The sequence below is a fragment of the Scyliorhinus torazame genome, chromosome 10, assembly GCF_047496885.1.
Source record: "Scyliorhinus torazame isolate Kashiwa2021f chromosome 10, sScyTor2.1, whole genome shotgun sequence".
In the NCBI taxonomy this organism is placed as follows: Eukaryota; Metazoa; Chordata; class Chondrichthyes; order Carcharhiniformes; family Scyliorhinidae; genus Scyliorhinus; species Scyliorhinus torazame.
In genome coordinates this window covers 186,478,414-186,501,154 of record NC_092716.1, presented here as the reverse complement: position 1 = coordinate 186,501,154, position 22,741 = coordinate 186,478,414, and the positions used below count along the sequence as shown (strand labels likewise).

Below are 22,741 nucleotides of genomic sequence, written 5' to 3'. Positions count from 1 at the left end.
TCTGGCACCCTGAAAATGGCGTACATGCGTCGCTTGCTGCGCGGCGTTTATGTCCTGTTGGCATATCATTAGCGGGCCTGATCCTCTATTTCCCGGGGCCTCTGCGATTCACCGCAGCCGATGGGCTGAGTTCCCAACGGCACAGTTCACTTGTAGTCTCAGCGGTCGGGAACCCGACGTGGCGGCTGCGGACTTTGTCCAGCGCCGCCGCAGTCGGCCGGGAACCGTACTGCTGGCCGGGGGAGGGGGTGGGAGGCTTCTGCGACGGCTGGGGGGGCTGGTGGGAAGCACTATTTGGCAGGTCAGGTCTGCGCATGTTTTACGGCGCGACCACGAACCTGGCAATTCTCCTGCGCGGCCACGGACCCGGCAATTCTCCAGCCATTTGTCGTGGGAGCCGGGAGTTTTACTCGGCAGGTGGCTAGCCCCCCACCGGTCAAGGGATCGGTGAGGGTTCGGCGCAGATTTTTCCGTCGTAAAACGCCACAGTTCCCACGCCGGCGTCGCCACTTAGCCTCCAAAATGGAGAATCCAGCCGCAGGGGTTAGCGGAAGAGCGTTTGGTGCAGAGGCTGCAGGAGGCAGGCCCTTACTTTGGATGTTGGGTTGGGAAGTGTCCATGGCTGGGTGAAATGTCTAAGGGTTAAAGTTCTCTTTCACATGGAGATGAGGGTGGAGCTCTGAGCTGTCTGATCTGCTTTCATCTCAACTCTTGCCTGATCCATTGCCAAAAGTACAAAAAGGAAGAAAAAGCTCGTGATTTCGGCGGAGTTGGGAATTCCCGTCACCATATCCCTGCAAATGAGTGAATTGCCTCTGTGAGTGGGGAAACAGGAGGGCAGGTCATCCCAGCCTGATCATTTTACCCTCTCTGGGCTAATTTACCCTTTGATCATTTTACCCTCTCGGGGGAAACTTACTCTGATAAATTTACACTCTCTGGGGCACTTTACCCTCTCTCTGATTTTATCCTCACTGGAAGAAGGTCTCTCTCCGTGGGCTGAATTTGGGGATTGGCTGTTTGCCACATAATCTTCGCCTCTGGGCTCTTCCTCCACGTCAGAAATTCTTTCAGTTTCGTTTCCTATTCAAGCAGAATGGCCGGGAGAGCGGGTGAGTAAATTAGCTTCGACCTTCTGGTCCCCTGCCAGTCCCCCTCTCCCCTGCCTGCCCCTCTCTTTCCCCTGCATGCCCCTCTCTTTCCACTACCTGCCCTCTCTCCCTGCCTGTCCCCTCTCCTCTGCATCTCTCTCCCCTGCCTGCCCCTCTCTCCCCTGCTGCCCCACTCTCCCCCACCTGCCCCTCTGTCCCCCACCTGCCCCTCTGTCCCCTACCTGCCCCTCTCTCACCTACCTGCCCCTCCCTCCACTACCTGCCCCTCTCTCCCCTACCAGACCTCTCTCCCCTGCCTGTCTCTCTCTCTCCCCTGCCTGTCCCTCTCTCCCCTGCCTCCCGCTCTCTCCCCTGCCTTCCCCTCTCTCCGGTGTCTGCCCCTTTCTCCCCTGCCTGCCCCTTTCTCCCCTGCCTTCCCCTCTCTCCCCTGCCTGTCTCTCCCCCCCCCCACCCGTCCTCTCTCCTGCCCCTTGCCCATTGATTGATTCATCTCCCTTGCTAGCTCTAGCTGCTCCCGGTTGCGCTCGATTCTCCCCATGCCAGTCGTTTCCCGAACTCTGGGCTCATCCCACACAGATGCCCCTGGTCAGTGCCAGGTGTGCCGGGTGTCCCGGGTCAGTGCCGGGTGTCCCGGGCCAGTGTCGTGTGTCCCGGGTCAGTGCCGGGTGTCCCGGGCCAGTGTCGGGTGTCCCGGGTCAGTGCTGGGTGTCTAGTGCTGGGTGTCCTGGGTCAGAGCCGGTTGTCCCGGATCAGTCCCGGGTCAGTACCGAGTGTCCAGGGTTAGTGCCGGGTGTCCCTGGTCAGTGCCGGGTGTCCCTGGTCAGTGCCGGGTGTCCTGGGCCAGTGCCGGGTGTCCCTGGTCAGTGCCAGGTGTCCCGGGTCAGTGCCGGGTGTCCCGGGTCAGTGCCGGGTGTCCCGGGTCAGTGCCGGGTGTCCCGGGCCAGTGGCAGGTGTGCCACTCTGCTCTTCATGCTGAGCAAGGGCAGCCAATGGGCGGGGGACTGAACTCTGTCCGTGCATCATTTACAGCGAAAGGAATTTTGACAGTCATATTCCGCAGTTTATCCCCGTGCCTCCTTCTCACTTCCACAGAGATGTATCCAGATTGTGGCACATTCAGTGTCTGTCCCTCCCTGTCTGCCAACTTAATAACCTTTGCAGCCTCGCCAGCTCTCTCTCTCTCTCTGTGGCCTGTCTCCTGCTTCCTGATTTAACAAAGACAACTTTCATATTGGCGACTGGATCAAATTCCTAGCTTGCCAGGATCCCGGATTGGTAGTGAGGAGTGCGATTAGTTGTTACTTCAGCAGAACAAGAATAAGAGACAGAGCAGGAGGAATCTGGAGGTGTGGGGTAAAGAGGAGAGAGAATGTGTCAGAAGAAACAGAAATAAGGCAGGAAAAGGCAGAATGAGGAGGTATGGAGGAAGGGGAGTGAGGAGACAGAGGAGGGGATGAAGGCAGTGAGGAGATAGAGGAGGAGGAGATAGGATGTGAGGAGATAGAGAGGGAGATAGGAAGTGAAAAGATAGTGGACAGGGAGACGGAGTGAGGAGATAGAGAAGGGGGATTTAGGGAGTAGAGGACATAAAGGAGGGGAGATAGGATGTGAGGTGATGGAGGAAGAGATAAGGAGTGAGGTGACAGAGGAGGAGAGATAGGGAGTGAGGAGATAAAGGAGGGGGAATTAGGGAGTGAAGAGATAGAGGAGGGGAGATAGGGAATGAAGAAATAGAGGGGAAGATAAGGAGTGAGGTGATAGAGGAGGGGGAGATAGGAAGTGAAGAGATTAGAAGAGGCTGAGGCTCAGCCAGTCTTCATTCAGCACCACTCTCTTGAGCCTGGCTGAATGTGTTCTCACATTATACAACTTCTCCTTTAACATTATTCACTTCCTCCACATGAAAGGTGTTGCTACAGGTATCCAGAAGGGTCCTCGACTTGTACTTTGTGGGGTATGTGAGAACATTCCTTGTTCCAGTCCTACTCAGGCTCCCTCTCTCACCTCTTTCCAGATGATGTATTGATGCCGCTCTCACTAAGAACTGGAAAATTTAATTCCCTATGTTTCTACTTCCGCTCTTTGTCTGGTTCATCTCTGGCCCTTCCCTTCCCTCTTTGACTGTGCTGTCTCCATTTCTGGGGATAGGCTATCAACCTTTACTGACTATAAAGACTACTGACTGTCACAGCCAGCTCGATTCCACTTCCTCACACCTTGCACCCTGTAAAGATTCTATTCCATTTTCCTAGTTCCTCAGTCTCTATTTTGGGGAGGTGGTGGCACCGTATTGTTACTGGCCCAGTAATCTAGGGACCCAGGGTAACCTCGCTCCAAATCCCACCACAGCAATAAAAATCTGGAATTGAAAGTTTAATAGTGACCATGAAAACATTTACGACCATTGTCATAAAACCCATCTGATTCACTGATGTCCTTTAAGGGAGGAAATCTGTCGCCCCCTAATTTATGCTCACTGATATACGATCTCTGATTTGCACACACTTTATTTATACTCCCTGATTTACACTGCCTGATTTACGCTCATTGACTTACACTCCCTGATTTACGCTCACTGATGTGCACACTCTTAATTTACACTGCCTGATTTATGCGCTCTAATTTACACCCACTGATTTATGCTCTCGGGTTTGCACTCCCTGATTTATGCTCACTGATTTGCACACTCTTTATTTACACTCCCTGATTTACACTCCTGATTTACACTCCTGATTTACGCTCATTGATTTATGCTCCTTGATTTACACACTCTGATTAACACTCTCTGATTTGTCCTCCCTGATTAACGCTCTCTAATTTATGTTCTCTGATTTAAGCTCCCGATTTATGCTTCCTGATGTACACTCACTGATTTACGTGCCCTGATTTATCCTCACTGATTTACACTCCCTGATTTACATTCACTAATTTATACTTATTAATTTATGCTCCCTGATTTACGCACTTTCTTTCCATCCCGTGATTTATGCTCTCTGATTTACTCTCACTGACTAACATGAACTGATTTACACTCACTGATTGACAGTCACTAATTTACGCTCACTGATTTACACACACTTTAATTGCAGCTACTGATTTTCACTCACTGATATACCCTCCCTGATTTACGCTCCCTGATTTACACTCACTGATTTACATTCACTGATTTACGTTCACTGATTTATGCTCATTGTTTTACGCTCCCTGATTTACACTCAGTAAGTGAACGATTAACACTCTCTGAACTACACTCACTAATTTGTACTCACTGATTTACGTTCACTGATTTATGCTCACTGATTTACACTCACTGATTTACACTCAACTGATTTACACTCACTGATTTACACTCACTGATTTCACTCCCTGATTTACGCTCCCTGATTTACGCTCCCTGATTTACATTCACTGATTTACGCTCCCTGATTTACATTCAGTGATTTACGCTCCCTGATTTACACTAACAGATTTACCCTAACTGATTGACACTAACTGATTGACACTAACTGATTGACACTCTCTGGTTTACACTCACTGACTTACGCTCCCTGATTTACGCTCCCTGATTTACGCTCCCTGATTTACATTCACTGATTTACGCTCCCTGATTTACGCTCCCTGATTTACATTCAGTGATTTACGCTCCCTGATTTACCCAACAGATTTACCCTAACTGATTGACACTAACTGATTGACACTAACTGATTGACACTCTCTGGTTTACACTCACTGACTTACGCTCCCTGATTTACGCTCACTGATTTACGCTCCCTGATTTACGCTCCCTGATTTACGCTCCCTGACTTACGCTTCCAGATTTACGCTCCCTGATTTACACTCACTGATTTACACTCACTGATTTCACTCACTGATTTATGCTCCCTGATTTACGCTCCCTGATTTACGCTCCCTGATTTACACTCACTGATTTACACTCACTGATTGACACTCTCTGATTTACACTCTCTGATTTACACTCACTGATTTACACTAACTGATTGACACGCTCTGATTTACACTCTCTGATTTATACTCACTGACTTACACTCCCTGATTTACGCTCCCTGATTTACGCTCCCTGATGTACGTTCCCTGATTTACGCTCTCTGATTTACGCTCTCTGATTTACACTCCCAGATAAACGCTCCCTGACTTACGCTCCCTGACTTGCGCTCCCTGACTTAGGCTCCCTGACTTAGGCTCCCTGACTTAGGCTCCCTGACTTAGGCTCCCTGACTTACGCTCCTGACTTAGGCTCCCTGACTTAGGCTCCCTGACTTAGGCTCCCTGACTTACGCTCCTGACTTACGCTCCCTGATTTACGCTCCCTGATTTACACTCTCTGACTTACACTCTCTGAATTACACACTCGGACTTACACTCTCGGGACTTACACTCTCTGATTTGCACTTACTGATTTATGCTCACTGATTTATGCGCCCTAATTTACATTCACTGATTTTTGCTCGCGGATTTTTACTCGCGGATTTACGCTCACTGATTTAAGCTCACTGATTTACACTCCCTGATTTACGCTCTCTGATTTACGCTCACTGATTTAGACTCAATGATGTACACTCCCTGATTTACGCTTCCTGATTTACGCTTCCAGATTTACGCTCCCTGATTTACACTCACTGATTTACACTCACTGATTTATTCTCCCTGAGTTACATGCACTGATTTACACACCCTGATTCACACTCACTAATGTATGCTCACTGATTCATGCTCCCTGATTTACACTCACTGATTTGTGCTCCCTGATTTACACGCACTGATTTAGGCTCCCTGATTTACACTCACTGATTTACATTCACTGATTCATGCTCCCTGATTCATGCTCCCTGATTTACTCTCCCTGATTTACACTCACTGATTTATTCTCCCTGACTTACACGCACTGATTTTGGCTCCCTGATTTACACTAACTGATTTACACTAACTGATTTACACTAACTGATTTATGCTCACTGATTAACACTCTATGAATTGCACTCACTAATTTGCTCTCACTGATTTATACTCACTGATTTGCTCTCACTGATTTACACTCTCCGATTTATACTCGCCGTTTTCCCTCCCTGATTTAGGCTCCCTGATTTACACTCACTGATTTACGTTCACTGATTTACGCTCATGACTTACGCTCCCTGATTTACACTCACTAAGTTACACTCAATGATTTACACTCTCTGAATTACACTCAGTAATTTGCACTCTCGGATATATATTCACTGATTTACCCTCACTGATTTTTGCTCCCCTATTTAAACTCACTGATTTCTTTGCCTGATTTACGCTCCCTGATTTACACTCACTGATTTACACTCACTGATTTCACTCCCTGATTTACGCTCCCTGATTTACGCTCCCTGATTTACACTCACTGATTGACACTCTCTGATTTACACTCACTGATTTACACTCACTGATTTACACTAACTGATTGACACGCTCTAATTTACACTCTCTGATTTACACTCACTGACTTACGCTCCCTGACTTAAGCTCCCTGACTTACGCTCCCTGATTTACGCTCCCTGATTTACGCTCCCTGATTTACGCTCCCTGATGTACGCTCCCTGATGTACGCTCCCTGATTTACGCTCTCTGATTTACGCTCTCTGATTTACACTCACTGATTTACACTCCCAGATAAACGCTCCCTGACTTACGCTCCCTGACTTGCGCTCCCTGACTTAGGCTCCCTGACTTGCGCTCCCTGACTTAGGCTTCCTGACTTAGGCTCCCTGACTTAGGCTCCCTGACTTAGGCCCCCTGACTTAGGCTCCCTGACTTAGGCTCCCTGACTTAGGCTCCCTGACTTACGCTCCCTGACTTACGCTCCCTGACTTACGCTCCCTGATTTACGCTCCCTGATTTACACTCTCTGACTTACACTCTCTGAATTACACCCTCGGACTTACACTCTCGGACTTACACTCTCTGATTTGCACTTACTGATTTATGCTCACTGATTTATGCGCCCTAATTTACATTCACTGATTTTTGCTCGCGGATTTTTACTCGCGGATTTACGCTCACTGATTTAAGCTCCCTGACTTACGCTCCCTGATTTACGCTCCCTGATTTACGCTCCCTGATTTACGCTCCCTGATGTACGCTCCCTGATGTACGCTCCCTGATGTACGCTCCCTGATTTACGCTCTCTGATTTACGCTCTCTGATTTACACTCCCAGATAAACGCTCCCTGACTTACGCTCCCTGACTTGCGCTCCCTGACTTAGGCTCCCTGACTTAGGCTCCCTGACTTAGGCTCCCTGACTTAGGCCCCCTGACTTAGGCTCCCTGACTTAGGCTCCCTGACTTAGGCTCCCTGACTTACGCTCCCTGACTTACGCTCCTTGACTTACGCTCCCTGATTTACGCTCCCTGATTTACACTCTCTGACTTACACTCTCTGAATTACACCCTCGGACTTACACTCTCGGACTTACATTCTCTGATTTGCACTTACTGATTTATGCTCACTGATATATGCGCCCTAATTTACATTCACTGATTTTTGCTCGCGGATTTTTACTCGCGGATTTACGCTCACTGATTTAAGCTCACTGATTTACACTCCCTGATTCACGCTCTCTGATTTATGCTCACTGATTTAGACTCAATGATGTACACTCACTGATTTACGCTCCCTGATTTACGCTCCCTGATTTACGCTCCCTGATTTACACTCACTGATTTACATTTACTGATTTATACTCTCTAATTTACGCTTACTGATTTACACACTCTATTTTCAGCGACGGATTTACGCTCCCTGATTCACGCTAAGTGATTTACTCTCACTGATTTATGCTCCCTGATTTACAGGCACTGATTTATACACCCTGATTCACACTCACTAATGTATGCTCACTGATTCATGCTCCCTGATTTACACTCCCTGATTTACACTCACTGATTTGTGCTCCCTGATTTACACGCACTGACTTAGGCTCCCTGATTTACACTCACTGATTTACATTCACTGATTCATGCTCCCTGATTTACACTCCCTGATTTACACTCCCTGATTTACACTCACTGATTTATTCTCCCTGATTTACACGCACTGATTTACACACCCTGATTCACGCTCACTAATGTGTGCTCACTGATTCATGCTCCCTGATTTATACTCCCTGATTTACACTCCCTGATTTACACTCACTGATTTGTGCTCCCTGATTTACACGCACTGATTTAGGCTCCCTGATTTGCACTCACTGATTTACATTCACTGATTCATGCTCCCTGATTCATACTCCCTGATTTACACTCACTGATTTATTCTCCCTGAGTTACATGCACTGATTTACACACCCTGATTCACACTCACTAATGTATGCTCACTGATTCATGCTCCCTGATTTACACTCCCTGATTTACACTCACTGATTTGTGCTCCCTGATTTACACGCACTGATTTAGGCTCCCTGATTTACACTCACTGATTTACATTCACTGATTCATGCTCCCTGATTCATGCTCCCTGATTTACACTCCCTGATTTACACTCCCTGATTTATTCTCCCTGACTTACACGCACTGATTTTGGCTCCCTGATTTACACTAACTGATTTACACTAACTGATTTATGCTCACTGATTAACACTTATGAATTGCACTCACTAATTTGCTCTCACTGATTTATGCTCTCCGATTTACACTCGCCGTTTTCACTCCCTGATTTAGGCTCCCTGATTTACACTCACTGATTTACATTCACTGATTCATGCTCCCTGATTCATGCTCCCTGATTTACACGCCCTGATTTACACTCACTGATTTATTCTCCCTGACTTACACGCACTGATTTTGGCTCCCTGATTTACACTAACTGATTTACACTAACTGATTTATGCTCACTGATTAACACTCTATGAATTGCACTCCCTAATTTGCTCTCACTGATTTACGCTCTCCGATTTACACTCGCCGTTTTCACTCCCTGATTTAGGCTCCCTGATTTACACTCACTGATTTACGTTCACTGATTTACGCTCATGACTTACACTCCCTGATTTACACTCACTAAGTTACACTCAATGATTTAGACTCTCTGAATTAAACTCAGTAATTTGCACTCTCGGATATATATTCACTGATTTACCCTCACTGATTTTTGCTCCCCTATTTAAACTCATCGATTTCTTTGCCTGATTTACGCTCCCTGATTTACACTCTCTGATTTACACTCTGATGTATGCTCCCTGATTTATATTCACTGATTTGCACTCTCTGATTTACCCTCACTGATTTACATTCCCTGATTTATGTTCATTGATTCATGCTCCCTGATTTACACTCTCTGATTTGTGCTCCCTGATTAACGATCTCTAATTTACGTTCTCTGATTTAAGCTCCCCGATTTATGCTCCCTGATTTACACTCCCTGACTTACACTCCCTGATTTACACTCCCTGATTCACACTCACTTATTTACGCTCCCTGATTTACACTCACTGATTTACACTCACTGATCTATGCTCCCTGATTTACATGCACAGATTTATGCTCCCTGATTTACACTCACTGATTTACACTCCATTCACGCTCACTGATTTATGCTCACTGATTCATGCTCCCTGATTACACTCCCTGATTTACACTCACTGATTGGTGCTCCCTGATTTACACGCACTCATTTAGGCTCTCTGATTTACTCTAACTGATTTACATTCACTGATATACGTTCACTGATTTACGCTCACTGATTTACGCTCACTGATTTACGCTCCCTGATTTACACTCACTAAGTTACGCTCAACGATTAACACTCTCTGAATTACACAACTAATTTGCACTCTCGGATTTATACTCAATTGATTACGCTCACTGATTTACGCTCACCGATTTAAACTCACTGATTTCACTCCCTGATTTACTCTTCCTGATTTACGCTCCCTGCTTTACACTAACTGATTTCCACTCTCTGATTTACACTCACTGATTTACACTCACTGATTTACACTCACTGATTTACGCTCCCTGATTTACACTCTTTGGTTTACACTCATTGATTTATGCTCCCTGATTTATGTGCCCTAATTTATACTCGCGGTTTTACGCTCCCTGATTTACGCTCCCTGATTTACGCTCCCTGATTTACGCTCCCTGATTTACGCTCCCTGATTTACGCTCTCTGATTTACGCTCTCTGATTTACGCTCTCTGATTTACGCTCTCTGATTTACGCTCACTGATCTACACTCACTGATCTACACTCACTGATCTACACTCTCTGATTTACACTCACTGATTTACATTTACTGATTTATACTCTCAAATTTACGCTTACTGATTTACACACTTTATTTTCAGCGACAGATTTACTCTCCCTGATTTACTCTCACTGATTTGCACTCACTGATTCGCGCTCAGTGATTTACACTCGCTGATTTATGCTCACTGATTTTACATTCGCTGATTTAAAGTCACTCTTTACTCTCACTGATTTATGCTCTCCGATTTACACTCACTGAGTTACAGTCACTGATTTACGCTCCCTGATTTGCACTCATTGATATACAGTCACTGATCTCTGCCCTCTGATTTACACCCACTGATTTATGCTCCCTGATTTACAGGCACTGATCTACACTCCCTGATTCGCACTCACTGATTTATGCTCACTGATTCATGCTGCCTGATTTACACTCCCTGATTTTCACTCACTGATTTACGTTACACTCAATGATTAACACTCTCTGAATTACACTCACTAATTTGCACTCACTGATTTATGTTCACTGATTTATGCTCACTGATTTACGCTCACTGATTTATGCTCACTGATTTATGCTCGCTGATTTATGCTCTGTGATTTACGCTCCCTGATTTTCACTCACTGATTTACGTTACACTCAATGATTAACACTCTCTGAATTACACTCACTAATTTGCACTCACTGATTTACGTTCACTGATTTATGCTCACTGATTTACGCTCACTGATTTATGCTCACTGATTTACGCTCCCTGATTTACGCTCCCTGATTTACGCTCACTGATTTACACTAACTGATTTACACTAACTGATTTACATTAACTGATTTACACTCTCTGAATTACGCTCACTGATTTATGCTCACTGATTTACGCTCCCTGATTTACGCTCCCTGATTTACGCTCCCTGATTTACACTAACTGATTTACACTAACTGATTTACATTAACTGATTTACACTCTCTGAATTACACTGTCTGATTTACGCTCCCTGATTAACGCTCCCTGACTTACGTTCCCTGATTCATGCTCCCTGATTCACGCTCCCTGATTTACGCTCCCTGATTTACACTCACTGATTTACACTCACTGATTTACACTCACTGATCTATGCTCCCTGATTTGCACACACAGATTTATGCTCCCTGATTTCGATGCACTGATTTACACTCCCTGATTCACGCTCACAGATTCATGCTCCCTGATTACACTCCCTGATTTACACTCAGTGATTGATGCTCCCTGATTTACACGCACTCATTTAGGCTCTCTGATTTACTCTAACTGATTTACGTTCACTGATTTACGCTCACTGATTTACGCTCCCTGATTTACACGCATTAAGTTACACTCAACGATTAACACTCTGTGAATTACACTACTAATTTGCACTATCTGATTTATACTCACTGATTTACACTCACTGATTTACGCTCACCGATTTACACTCATTGATTTCACTCCCTGATTTATGCTCCCTGATTTATGCTCCCTGATTTACGCTCCCTGATTTACACTAACTGCTTTACACTCACTGATTTACACTCACTAATTTACGCTCCCTGATTTACACTCTTTGCTTTACACTCACTGATCTATGCTCCCTGATTTACACACACAGATTTATGCTCCCTGATTTCGATGCACTGATTTACACTCCCTGATTCACGCTCACAGATTCATGCTCCCTGATTACACTCCCTGATTTACACTCACTGATTGATGCTCCCTGATTTACACGCACTCATTTAGGCTCTCTGATTTACTCTAACTGATTTACGTTCACTGATTTACGCTCACTGATTTACGCTCCCTGATTTACACGCACTAAGTTACACTCAACGATTAACACTCTGTGAATTACACTACTAATTTGCACTATCTGATTTATACTCACTGATTTACACTCACTGATTTACGCTCACCGATTTACACTCATTGATTTCACTCCCTGATTTATGCTCCCTGATTTACGCTCCCTGATTTACACTAACTGCTTTACACTCACTGATTTACACTCACTAATTTACGCTCCCTGATTTACACTCTTTGCTTTACACTCACTGATTTATGCTCCCTGATTTATGTGCCCTAATTTACACTCACTGATTTACACTCGTGGATTTACACTCGCGGATTTACGCTCCCTGATTTATGCTCCCTCATTTACGCTTCCTCATTTACACTCCCTGATTTACGCTCCCTGATTTATGCTCCCTGATTTACGCTCCCTGATTTACACTCACTGATTTACATTCACTGATTCATGCTCCCTGATTTATACTCCCTGATTTACACTCCCTGATTTACACTCCCTGATTTACACTCTCTGATTTACACTCCCTGATTTACACTCCCTGATTTACACTCACTGATTTATTCTCCCTGATTTACACGCACTGATTTTGGCTCCCACTGATGTGCTCTCACTGATTTACGCTCTCCGATTTACACTCGCTGTTTTCACTCCCTGATTTAGGCTCCCTGATTTACACTTACTGATTTACACTCACTGATTTATGCTCCCTGATTTACACTCACTAAGTTACACTCAATGATTTAGGCTCCCTGATTTACACTCACTGATTTACGCTCACTGATTTATACGCCCTGATTTACACTCACTAAGTTACACTCAATGATTTACACTCTCTGAATTACACTCACTCATTTGCACTCTCTGATATATATTCACTGACTTACCCTCAGTGATTTTTGTTCCCCTATTTACACTCACTGATTTTTCTGCCTGATTTACACTCCCCGATTTACGCTCCCCGATTTACACTCCATGACTTACGCTCTCTGAGTTACGCTCTCTGATTTATGCTCACTAATTTGCACTCAATGATATACGTTCACTGATTTATGCTCACTGATTTAAGCTGACTGATTTACATTCACCGATTTACACTCACTGATTTCACTCCCTGATTTGCGCTCCCTGATTTGCGCTCCCTGATTTATGCTCCCTGATTTACGCTCCCTGATTTACGCTCCCTGATTTATGCTCCCTTATTTGCTCCCTGATTTACGCTCCCTGATTAACGCTCTCTGATTTACGCTCCCTGCTTTACGCTCCCTGATTTATGCTCACTGATTTTACATTCACTGATTTACAGCCACTGTTTCACTCACCGATTAAACTCTCGGATTTGCACTCACTGATTTACACTCAATGATTTACACTCACTGATTTACATTAACTGATTAATGCTCAGTGATTTACACTCGCTAATTTATGCTCACTTATTTTACATTCACTGATTTACAGTCACTGTTTATACTGACCGATTCAACTCTCGGATTTGCACTCACTGATTTACACTCACTGATTTACACTCACTGATTTACACTCACTGATTTCCACTCACTGATTTACACTCACTGATTTACACTCTCTGATTTACGCTCACATATTTACGCTCCCTGATTTACACTCACTGATTCACACTCCCAGATAAACGCTCATTGATTTACACACCCTGATTCCACTCCCTGATTCCACTCCCTGATTCCACTCCCTGATTTACGCTCCCTGATTTACGCTCCCTGATTTACACTCACTGATTTACACTCACTGATTTACACTCACTGATTTACACTCACTGATCTATGCTCCCTGATTTACACGCACAGATTTATGCTCCCTGATTTTGATGCACTGATTTACACTCCCTGATTCACGCTCACAGATTCATGCTCCCTGATCACACTCCCTGATTTACACTCACTGATTGATGCTCCCTGATTTACACGCACTCATTTAGGCTCTCTGATTTACTCTAACTGATTTACGTTCACTGATTTACGCTCACTGATTTACGCTCCCTGATTTACACTCACTAAGTTACACTCAACGATTAACACTCTGCGAATTACACTACTAATTTGCACTATCTGATTTATACTCACTGATTTACACTCACTGATTTACGCTCATCGATTTACACTCATTGATTTCACTCCCTGATTTATGCTCCCTGATTTACGCTCCCTGATTTACACTAACTGATTTACACTCTCTGATTTACACTCACTGATTTGCGCTCCCTGATTTACACTCTTTGCTTTACACTCACTGATTTATGCTCCCTGATTTATGTGCCCTAATTTACACTCACTGATTTACACTCGTGGATTTACACTCGCGGATTTACGCTCCCTGATTTATGCTCCCTCATTTACGCTCCCTCATTTACACTCCCTGATTTACGCTCCCTGATTTACGCTCCCTGATTTACACTCACTGATTTACATTCACTGATTCATGCTCCCTGATTTACACTCCCTGATTTACACTGCCTGATTTACACTCCCTGATTTACACTCTCTGATTTACACTCCCTGATTTACACTCCCTGATTTACACTCACTGATTTATTCTCCCTGATTTACACGCACTGATTTTGGCTCCCACTGATGTGCTCTCACGGATTTACGCTCTCCGATTTACACTCGCTGTTTTCACTCCCTGATTTAGGCTCCCTGATTTACACTTACTGATTTACACTCACTGATTTATGCTCCCTGATTTACACTCACTAAGTTACACTCAATGATTTAGGCTCCCTGATTTACACTCACTGATTTACGCTCACTGATTTATACGCCCTGATTTACACTCACTAAGTTACACTCAATGATTTACACTCTCTGAATTACACTCACTCATTTGCACTCTCTGATATATATTCACTGACTTACCCTCAGTGATTTTTGTTCCCCTATTTACACTCACTGATTTTTCTGCCTGATTTACACTCCCCGATTTACGCTCCCCGATTTACACTCCATGACTTACGCTCTCTGAGTTACACTCTCTGATTTACACTCCCTGATTTACACTCCCTGATTTACACTCACTGATTTATTCTCCCTGATTTACACGCACTGATTTTGGCTCCCACTGATGTGCTCTCACGGATTTACGCTCTCCGATTTACACTCGCTGTTTTCACTCCCTGATTTAGGCTCCCTGATTTACACTTACTGATTTACACTCACTGATTTATGCTCCCTGATTTACACTCACTAAGTTACACTCAATGATTTAGGCTCCCTGATTTACACTCACTGATTTATACTCCCTGATTTACACTCACTAAGTTACACTCAATGATTTACACTCTCTGAATTACACTCACTCATTTGCACTCTCTGATATATATTCACTGACTTACCCTCAGTGATTTTTGTTCCCCTATTTACACTCACTGATTTTTCTGCCTGATTTACGCTCCCCGATTTACACTCCCCGATTTACACTCCATGACTTACGCTCTCTGAGTTACGCTCTCTGATTTACGCTCACTAATTTGCACTCAATGATATACGTTCACTGATTTATGCTCACTGATTTAAGCTCACTGATTTACATTCACCGATTTACACTCACTGATTTCACTCCCTGATTTGCGCTCCCTGATTTGCGCTCCCTTATTTGCGCTCCCTTATTTGCGTTCCCTTATTTGCGCTCCCTGATTTGCGCTCCCTGCTTTGTGCTCCCTGCTTTGCGCTCCCTGATTTGCGCTCCCTGATTTATGCTCCCTGATTTACGCTCCCTGATTTACGCTCCCTGATTTACGCTCCCTCATTTACACTCCCTGATTTACGCTCCCTGATTTGCGCTCCCTGATTTACACTCACTGATTTACATTCACTGATTCATGCTCCCTGATTTACACTCCCTGATTTACACTGCCTGATTTACACTCCCTGATTTACACTCTCTGATTTACACTCCCTGATTTACACTCCCTGATTTACACTCACTGATTTATTCTCCCTGATTTACACGCACTGATTTTGGCTCCCACTGATGTGCTCTCACGGATTTACGCTCTCCGATTTACACTCGCTGTTTTCACTCCCTGATTTAGGCTCCCTGATTTACACTTACTGATTTACACTCACTGATTTATGCTCCCTGATTTACACTCACTAAGTTTCACTCAATGATTTAGGCTCCCTGATTTACACTCACTGATTTACGCTCACTGATTTATACGCCCTGATTTACACTCACTAAGTTACACTCAATGATTTACACTCTCTGAATTACACTCACTCATTTGCACTCTCTGATATATATTCACTGACTTACCCTCAGTGATTTTTGTTCCCCTATTTACACTCACTGATTTTTCTGCCTGATTTACACTCCCCGATTTACGCTCCCCGATTTACACTCCATGACTTACGCTCTCTGAGTTACGCTCTCTGATTTATGCTCACTAATTTGCACTCAATGATATACGTTCACTGATTTATGCTCACTGATTTAAGCTGACTGATTTACATTCACCGATTTACACTCACTGATTTCACTCCCTGATTTGCGCTCCCTGATTTGCGCTCCCTGATTTGCGCTTCCTTATTTGCGCTCCCTTATTTGCGTTCCCTTATTTGCGCTCCCTTATTTGCTCCCTGATTTATGCTCCCTGATTTATGCTCCCTGATTTACGCTCCCTGATTTACGCTCCCTGATTTACGCTCCCTGATTTACGCTCCCTGATTTACGCTCCCTGATTAACGCTCTCTGATTTACGCTCCCTGCTTTACGCTCCCTGATTTATGCTCACTGATTTTACATTCACTGATTTACAGCCACTGTTTCACTCACCGATTAAACTCTCGGATTTGCACTCACTGATTTACACTCAATGATTTACACTCACTGATTTACATTAACTGATTCATGCTCAGTGATTTACACTCGCTAATTTATGCTCACTTATTTTACATTCACTGATTTACAGTCACTGTTTATACTGACCGATTCAACTCTCGGATTTGCACTCACTGATTTACACTCACTGATTTACACTCACTGATTTACACTCACTGATTTCCACTCACTGATTTACACTCACTGATTTACACTCTCTGATTTACGCTCACATATTTACGCTCCCTGATTTACACTCACTGATTCACACTCCCAGATAAACGCTCATTGATTTACACACCTTGATTCCACTCCCTGATTCCACTCCCTGATTTACGCTCCCTGATTTACGCTCCCTGATTTACGCTCCCTGATTTACACTCACTGATTTACACTCACTGATTTACACTCACTGATTTACACTCACTGATCTATGCTCCCTGATTTACACGCACAGATTTATGCTCCCTGATTTTGATGCACTGATTTACACTCCCTGATTCACGCTCACAGATTCATGCTCCCTGATCACACTCCCTGATTTACACTCACTGATTGATGCTCCCTGATTTACACGCACTCATTTAGGCTCTCTGATTTACTCTAACTGATTTACGTTCACTGATTTACGCTCACTGATTTACGCTCCCTGATTTACACTCACTAAGTTACACTCAACGATTAACACTCTGCGAATTACACTACTAATTTGCACTATCTGATTTATACTCACTGATTTACACTCACTGATTTACGCTCATTGATTTACACTCATTGATTTCACTCCCTGATTTATGCTCCCTGATTTACGCTCCATGATTTACACTAACTGATTTACACTCTCTGATTTACACTCACTGATTTGCGCTCCCTGATTTACACTCTTTGCTTTACACTCACTGATTTATGCTCCCTGATTTATGTGCCCTAATTTACACTCACTGATTTACACTCGTGGATTTACACTCGCGGATTTACGCTCCCTGATTTATGCTCCCTCATTTACACTCCCTCATTTACACTCCCTGATTTACGCTCCCTGATTTACGCTCCCTGATTTACACTCACTGATTTACATTCACTGATTCATGCTCCCTGATTTACACTCCCTGATTTACACTGCCTGATTTACACTCTCTGATTTACACTCTCTGATTTACACTCCCAGATTTACACTCCCTGATTTACACTCACTGATTTATTCTCCCTGATTTACACGCACTGATTTTGGCTCCCACTGATGTGCTCTCACGGATTTACGCTCTCCGATTTACACTCGCTGTTTTCACTCCCTGATTTAGGCTCCCTGATTTACACTTACTGATTTACACTCACTGATTTATGCTCCCTGATTTACACTCACTAAGTTACACTCAATGATTTAGGCTCCCTGATTTACACTCACTGATTTACGCTCACTGATTTATACTCCCTGATTTACACTCACTAAGTTACACTCAATGATTTACACTCTCTGAATTACACTCACTCATTTGCACTCTCTGATATATATTCACTGACTTACCCTCAGTGATTTTTGTTCCCCTATTTACACTCACTGATTTTTCTGCCTGATTTACGCTCCCCGATTTACACTCCCCGATTTACACTCCATGACTTACGCTCTCTGAGTTACGCTCTCTGATTTACGCTCACTAATTTGCACTCAATGATATACGTTCACTGATTTATGCTCACTGATTTAAGCTCACTGATTTACATTCACCGATTTACACTCACTGATTTCACTCCCTGATTTGCGCTCCCTGATTTGCGCTCCCTTATTTGCGTTCCCTTATTTGCGCTCCCTGATTTGCGCTCCCTGCTTTGTGCTCCCTGCTTTGCGCTCCCTGATTTGCGCTCCCTGATTTATGCTCCCTGATTTATGCTCCCTGATTTACGCTCCCTGATTTACGCTCCCTGATTTACGCTCCCTGATTCACGCTCCCTGATTCACGCTCTCTCATTTACGCTCACTGATTTACGCTCCCTGATTTACACTCCCTGATTTACACTCTCTGATTCACACTCCCAGATAAACGCTCATTGATTTACACGCCCGGATTTCATGCCCTGATTTCCCTGATTTTACACCCTGATTTCATGCCCTGATTTCACTCCAATTCACTCCCTGATTTACGCTCCCTGATTTCACTCCGATTCACTCCCTGATTTACGCTCCCTGATTTACACTCACTCATTTATGCTCCCTGATTTATGCCCCCTAATTTACACTCACTGATATGCACTCGCGGATTTTTTTCTCGCGGATTTACACTCCCTGATTTACGCTCCCTGATTTATCTCCCTGATTTATGCTCACTGATTTACGCTCACTGATTTACACTCACTGATTCACACTCCATGATTCACGCTCAGTGATTTATGCTCCTTGATTTACACTCTCTGATTTACGCTCACATATTTACACTCCCTGATTTACACTCTCTGATTCACACTCCCAGATAAACGCTCATTGATTTACACGCCCTTATTCCACTCCCTGATTTATGCTCCCTGATTTATGCTCCCTGATTTATGCTCCCTTATTTATGCTCCCTGATTTACGCTCCCTGATTTACGCTCCCTGATTTACGCTCCCTGATTAACGCTCTCTGATTTACGCTCCCTGCTTTACGCTCCCTGATTTATGCTCACTGATTTTACATTCACTGATTTACAGTCACTGTTTCACTCACCGATTAAACTCTCAGATTTGCACTCACTGATTTACACTCAATGATTTACACTCACTGATTTACATTAACTGATTCACGCTCGGTGATTTACACTCGCTAATTTATGCTCACTTATTTTACATTCACTGATTTACAGTCACTGTTTATACTCACCGATTCAACTCTCGGATTTGCACTCACTGATTTACACTCACTGATTTACACTCACTGATTTATACTCACTGATTTCCACTCACTGATTTACACTCACTGATTTACACTCTCTGATTTACGCTCACATATTTACGCTCCCTGATTTACACTCACTGATTCACACTCCCAGATAAACGCTCATTGATTTACACACCCTGATTCCACTCCCTGATTCCACTCCCTGATTTACGCTCCCTGATTTACGCTCCCAGATTTACGCTCCCAGATTTACGCTCCCTGATTTACGCTCCCTGATATACGCTCCCTGATTTACGCTCCCTGACTTACGCTCCCTGACTTACGCTCCCTGATTTACGCTCCCTGATTTACGCTCCCTGACTTACGCTCACTGATTTATGCTCACTATTTATGCGCCCAAATTTACACTCACTGATTTGCACTCGCAGATTTTTACTCGTGGATTTACCCTGCCTGATTGACGCTCTCTGATTTACGCTCACTAATTTGCACTCTCTGATTTACACTCTCTGATTTGCGCTCTCTGATTTTCACTCCCATATTACGCTCCCTGATTTACACTCACTGATTCACACTCCCAGATAAACGCTCATTGATTTACACTGCCTGATTTACGCTCTCTGATTTACGCTCACTGATTTACACTCACTGATTTATGCCCACTGATTTACACTCAGGATTCACACTCACTGATTTCACTCCCTGATTTGCGCTCCCTGATTTGCACTCCCTGATTTGCGCTCCCTGATTTGCGCTCCCTGATTTGCGCTCACTGATTTGCGCTCCCTGATTTACGCTCCCTGATTTACGCTCCCTGATTTATACTCATTGATTAACGCTCCCTGATTTACACTCACTGATTTGCGCTCAATGATTTACGCTCACTGATTTACACTAATTGGTTGACGCTCCCTGAATTACACTCATTAATTGACGCTCCCTGATTAACGCTGGTTCATTTACACTCCCTGATTTACACTCCCAGATTTACGCTCATTGATTTTTCCTCCCTGATTTACACTCTCTGACTTGCACTCTCTGATTTACACTCACCAAATGAAGCTCCCTGATTTATGCGCCCTAATATACACTCACTGATTTTCACTAGCTGATTTTCACTTGCGAATTTTCACTCACGGATTTACGCTCCCCGATTTATGCGCCCTGATTTACACTCACTGAGTTTCACTCGTGGGTTCTCACTCACGGACTTACACTCCCTGATTCATGCTCCCTGATTCATGCTCCCTGATTTACGCTCCCTGATTTACGCTCCCTGATTTACGCTCCCTGATTTACACTGACTTATTTACACTCACTGATTTATGCTCCCTGATTTACATGCACTGATTTAGGCTCCCTGATTTACATTCACTGATTTACACTCTCTGAATTACACTCACTAGTTTGCACACTCTGATTCATACTCATTGATTTACGCTCACTGATTTGCGCTCAATGATTTACGCTCACTGATTTATACTCATTGATTAACGCGCCCTGATTTACACTCACTGATTTGCGCTCAATGATTTACGCTCACTGATTTACACTAATTGGTTGACGCTCCCTGAATTACACTCATTAATTGACGCTCCCTGATTAACGCTGGTTCATTTACACTCCCTGATTTACACTCCCAGATTTATGCTCATTGATTTATGCTCCCTGATTTACACTCTCTGACTTGCACTCTCTGATTTACACTCACCAAATGAAGCTCCCTGATTTATGCGCCCTAATATACACTCACTGATTTTCACTAGCTGATTTTCACTTGCGAATTTTCACTCACGGATTTACGCTCCCTGATTTACGCTCCCCGATTTATGCGCCCTGATTTACACTCACTGAGTTTCACTCGTGGGTTCTCACTCACGGACTTATACTCCCTGATTCATGCTCCCTGATTCATGCTCCCTGATTTACGCTCCCTGATTTACGCTCCCTGATTTACACTGACTTATTTACACTCACTGATTTATGCTCCCTGATTTACATGCACTGATTTAGGCTCCCTGATTTACATTCACTGATTAACACTCTCTGAATTACACTCACTAATTTGCACACTCTGATTCATACTCACTGATTTACGCTCACTGATTTGCGCTCAATGATTTACGCTCACTGATTTATACTCATTGATTAACGCGCCCTGATTTACACTCACTGATTTGCGCACAATGATTTACGCTCACTGATTTACACTAATTGGTTGATGCTCCCTGATTTACACTCATTAATTGACGCTCCCTGATTAACGCTCGTTCTTTTACACTCCCTGATTTACACTCCCAGATTTACGCTCATTGATTTATGCTCCCTGATTTACACTCTCTGACTTGCACTCTCTGAATAACACTCATCAAATGACGCTCCCTGATTTATGCGCCCTAATTTACACTCACTGATTTACACTAGCTGATTTTCACTCGCGGATTTTCACTCATGGATTTATGCTCCCTGATTTACACTCACTGATATACACTCACTGATTTACACTCTCTGATTTATGCTCCCTGATTTACTCTCCCTGATTTACACTCACTGATTCACGCTCAGTGATTTAAACTTGCTGATTTATGCTCTCTGATTTACACTCGTTGATTTATGCTCTCCGATTTACACTCACTGATTTACACTCACTGATTTACACTCACTGCTTTACACTCCCTGATTTCCATTCCCTGATTTACACTCCCTGATTAACACTCAATGATTTACGCTCCCTGATTTATGCCACCCTGATTTATGCCACCCTGATTTATGCCACCCTGATTTATGCCACCCTGATTTACACTCTCTCATTTACACTCACTCATTTACACTCACTGATTTACGCTCCCTGA

General features: G+C 43.9%; 1 protein-coding gene across 1 annotated transcript in view; it reads left to right on the top strand.

Moving 5' to 3' along the window:
• The first annotated feature begins 855 nt into the window (after positions 1–855).
• LOC140384433 (malignant fibrous histiocytoma-amplified sequence 1) overlaps positions 856–22,741 on the top strand; it is a 193,520-nt gene continuing 171,634 nt past the window's right edge. The window contains exon 1 of the mRNA XM_072466130.1: positions 856–1,112. Coding sequence (XP_072322231.1) covers positions 1,097–1,112 — 16 coding nt within the window. The 5' untranslated portion in view covers positions 856–1,096. The remainder of the gene's footprint in view (positions 1,113–22,741) is intronic.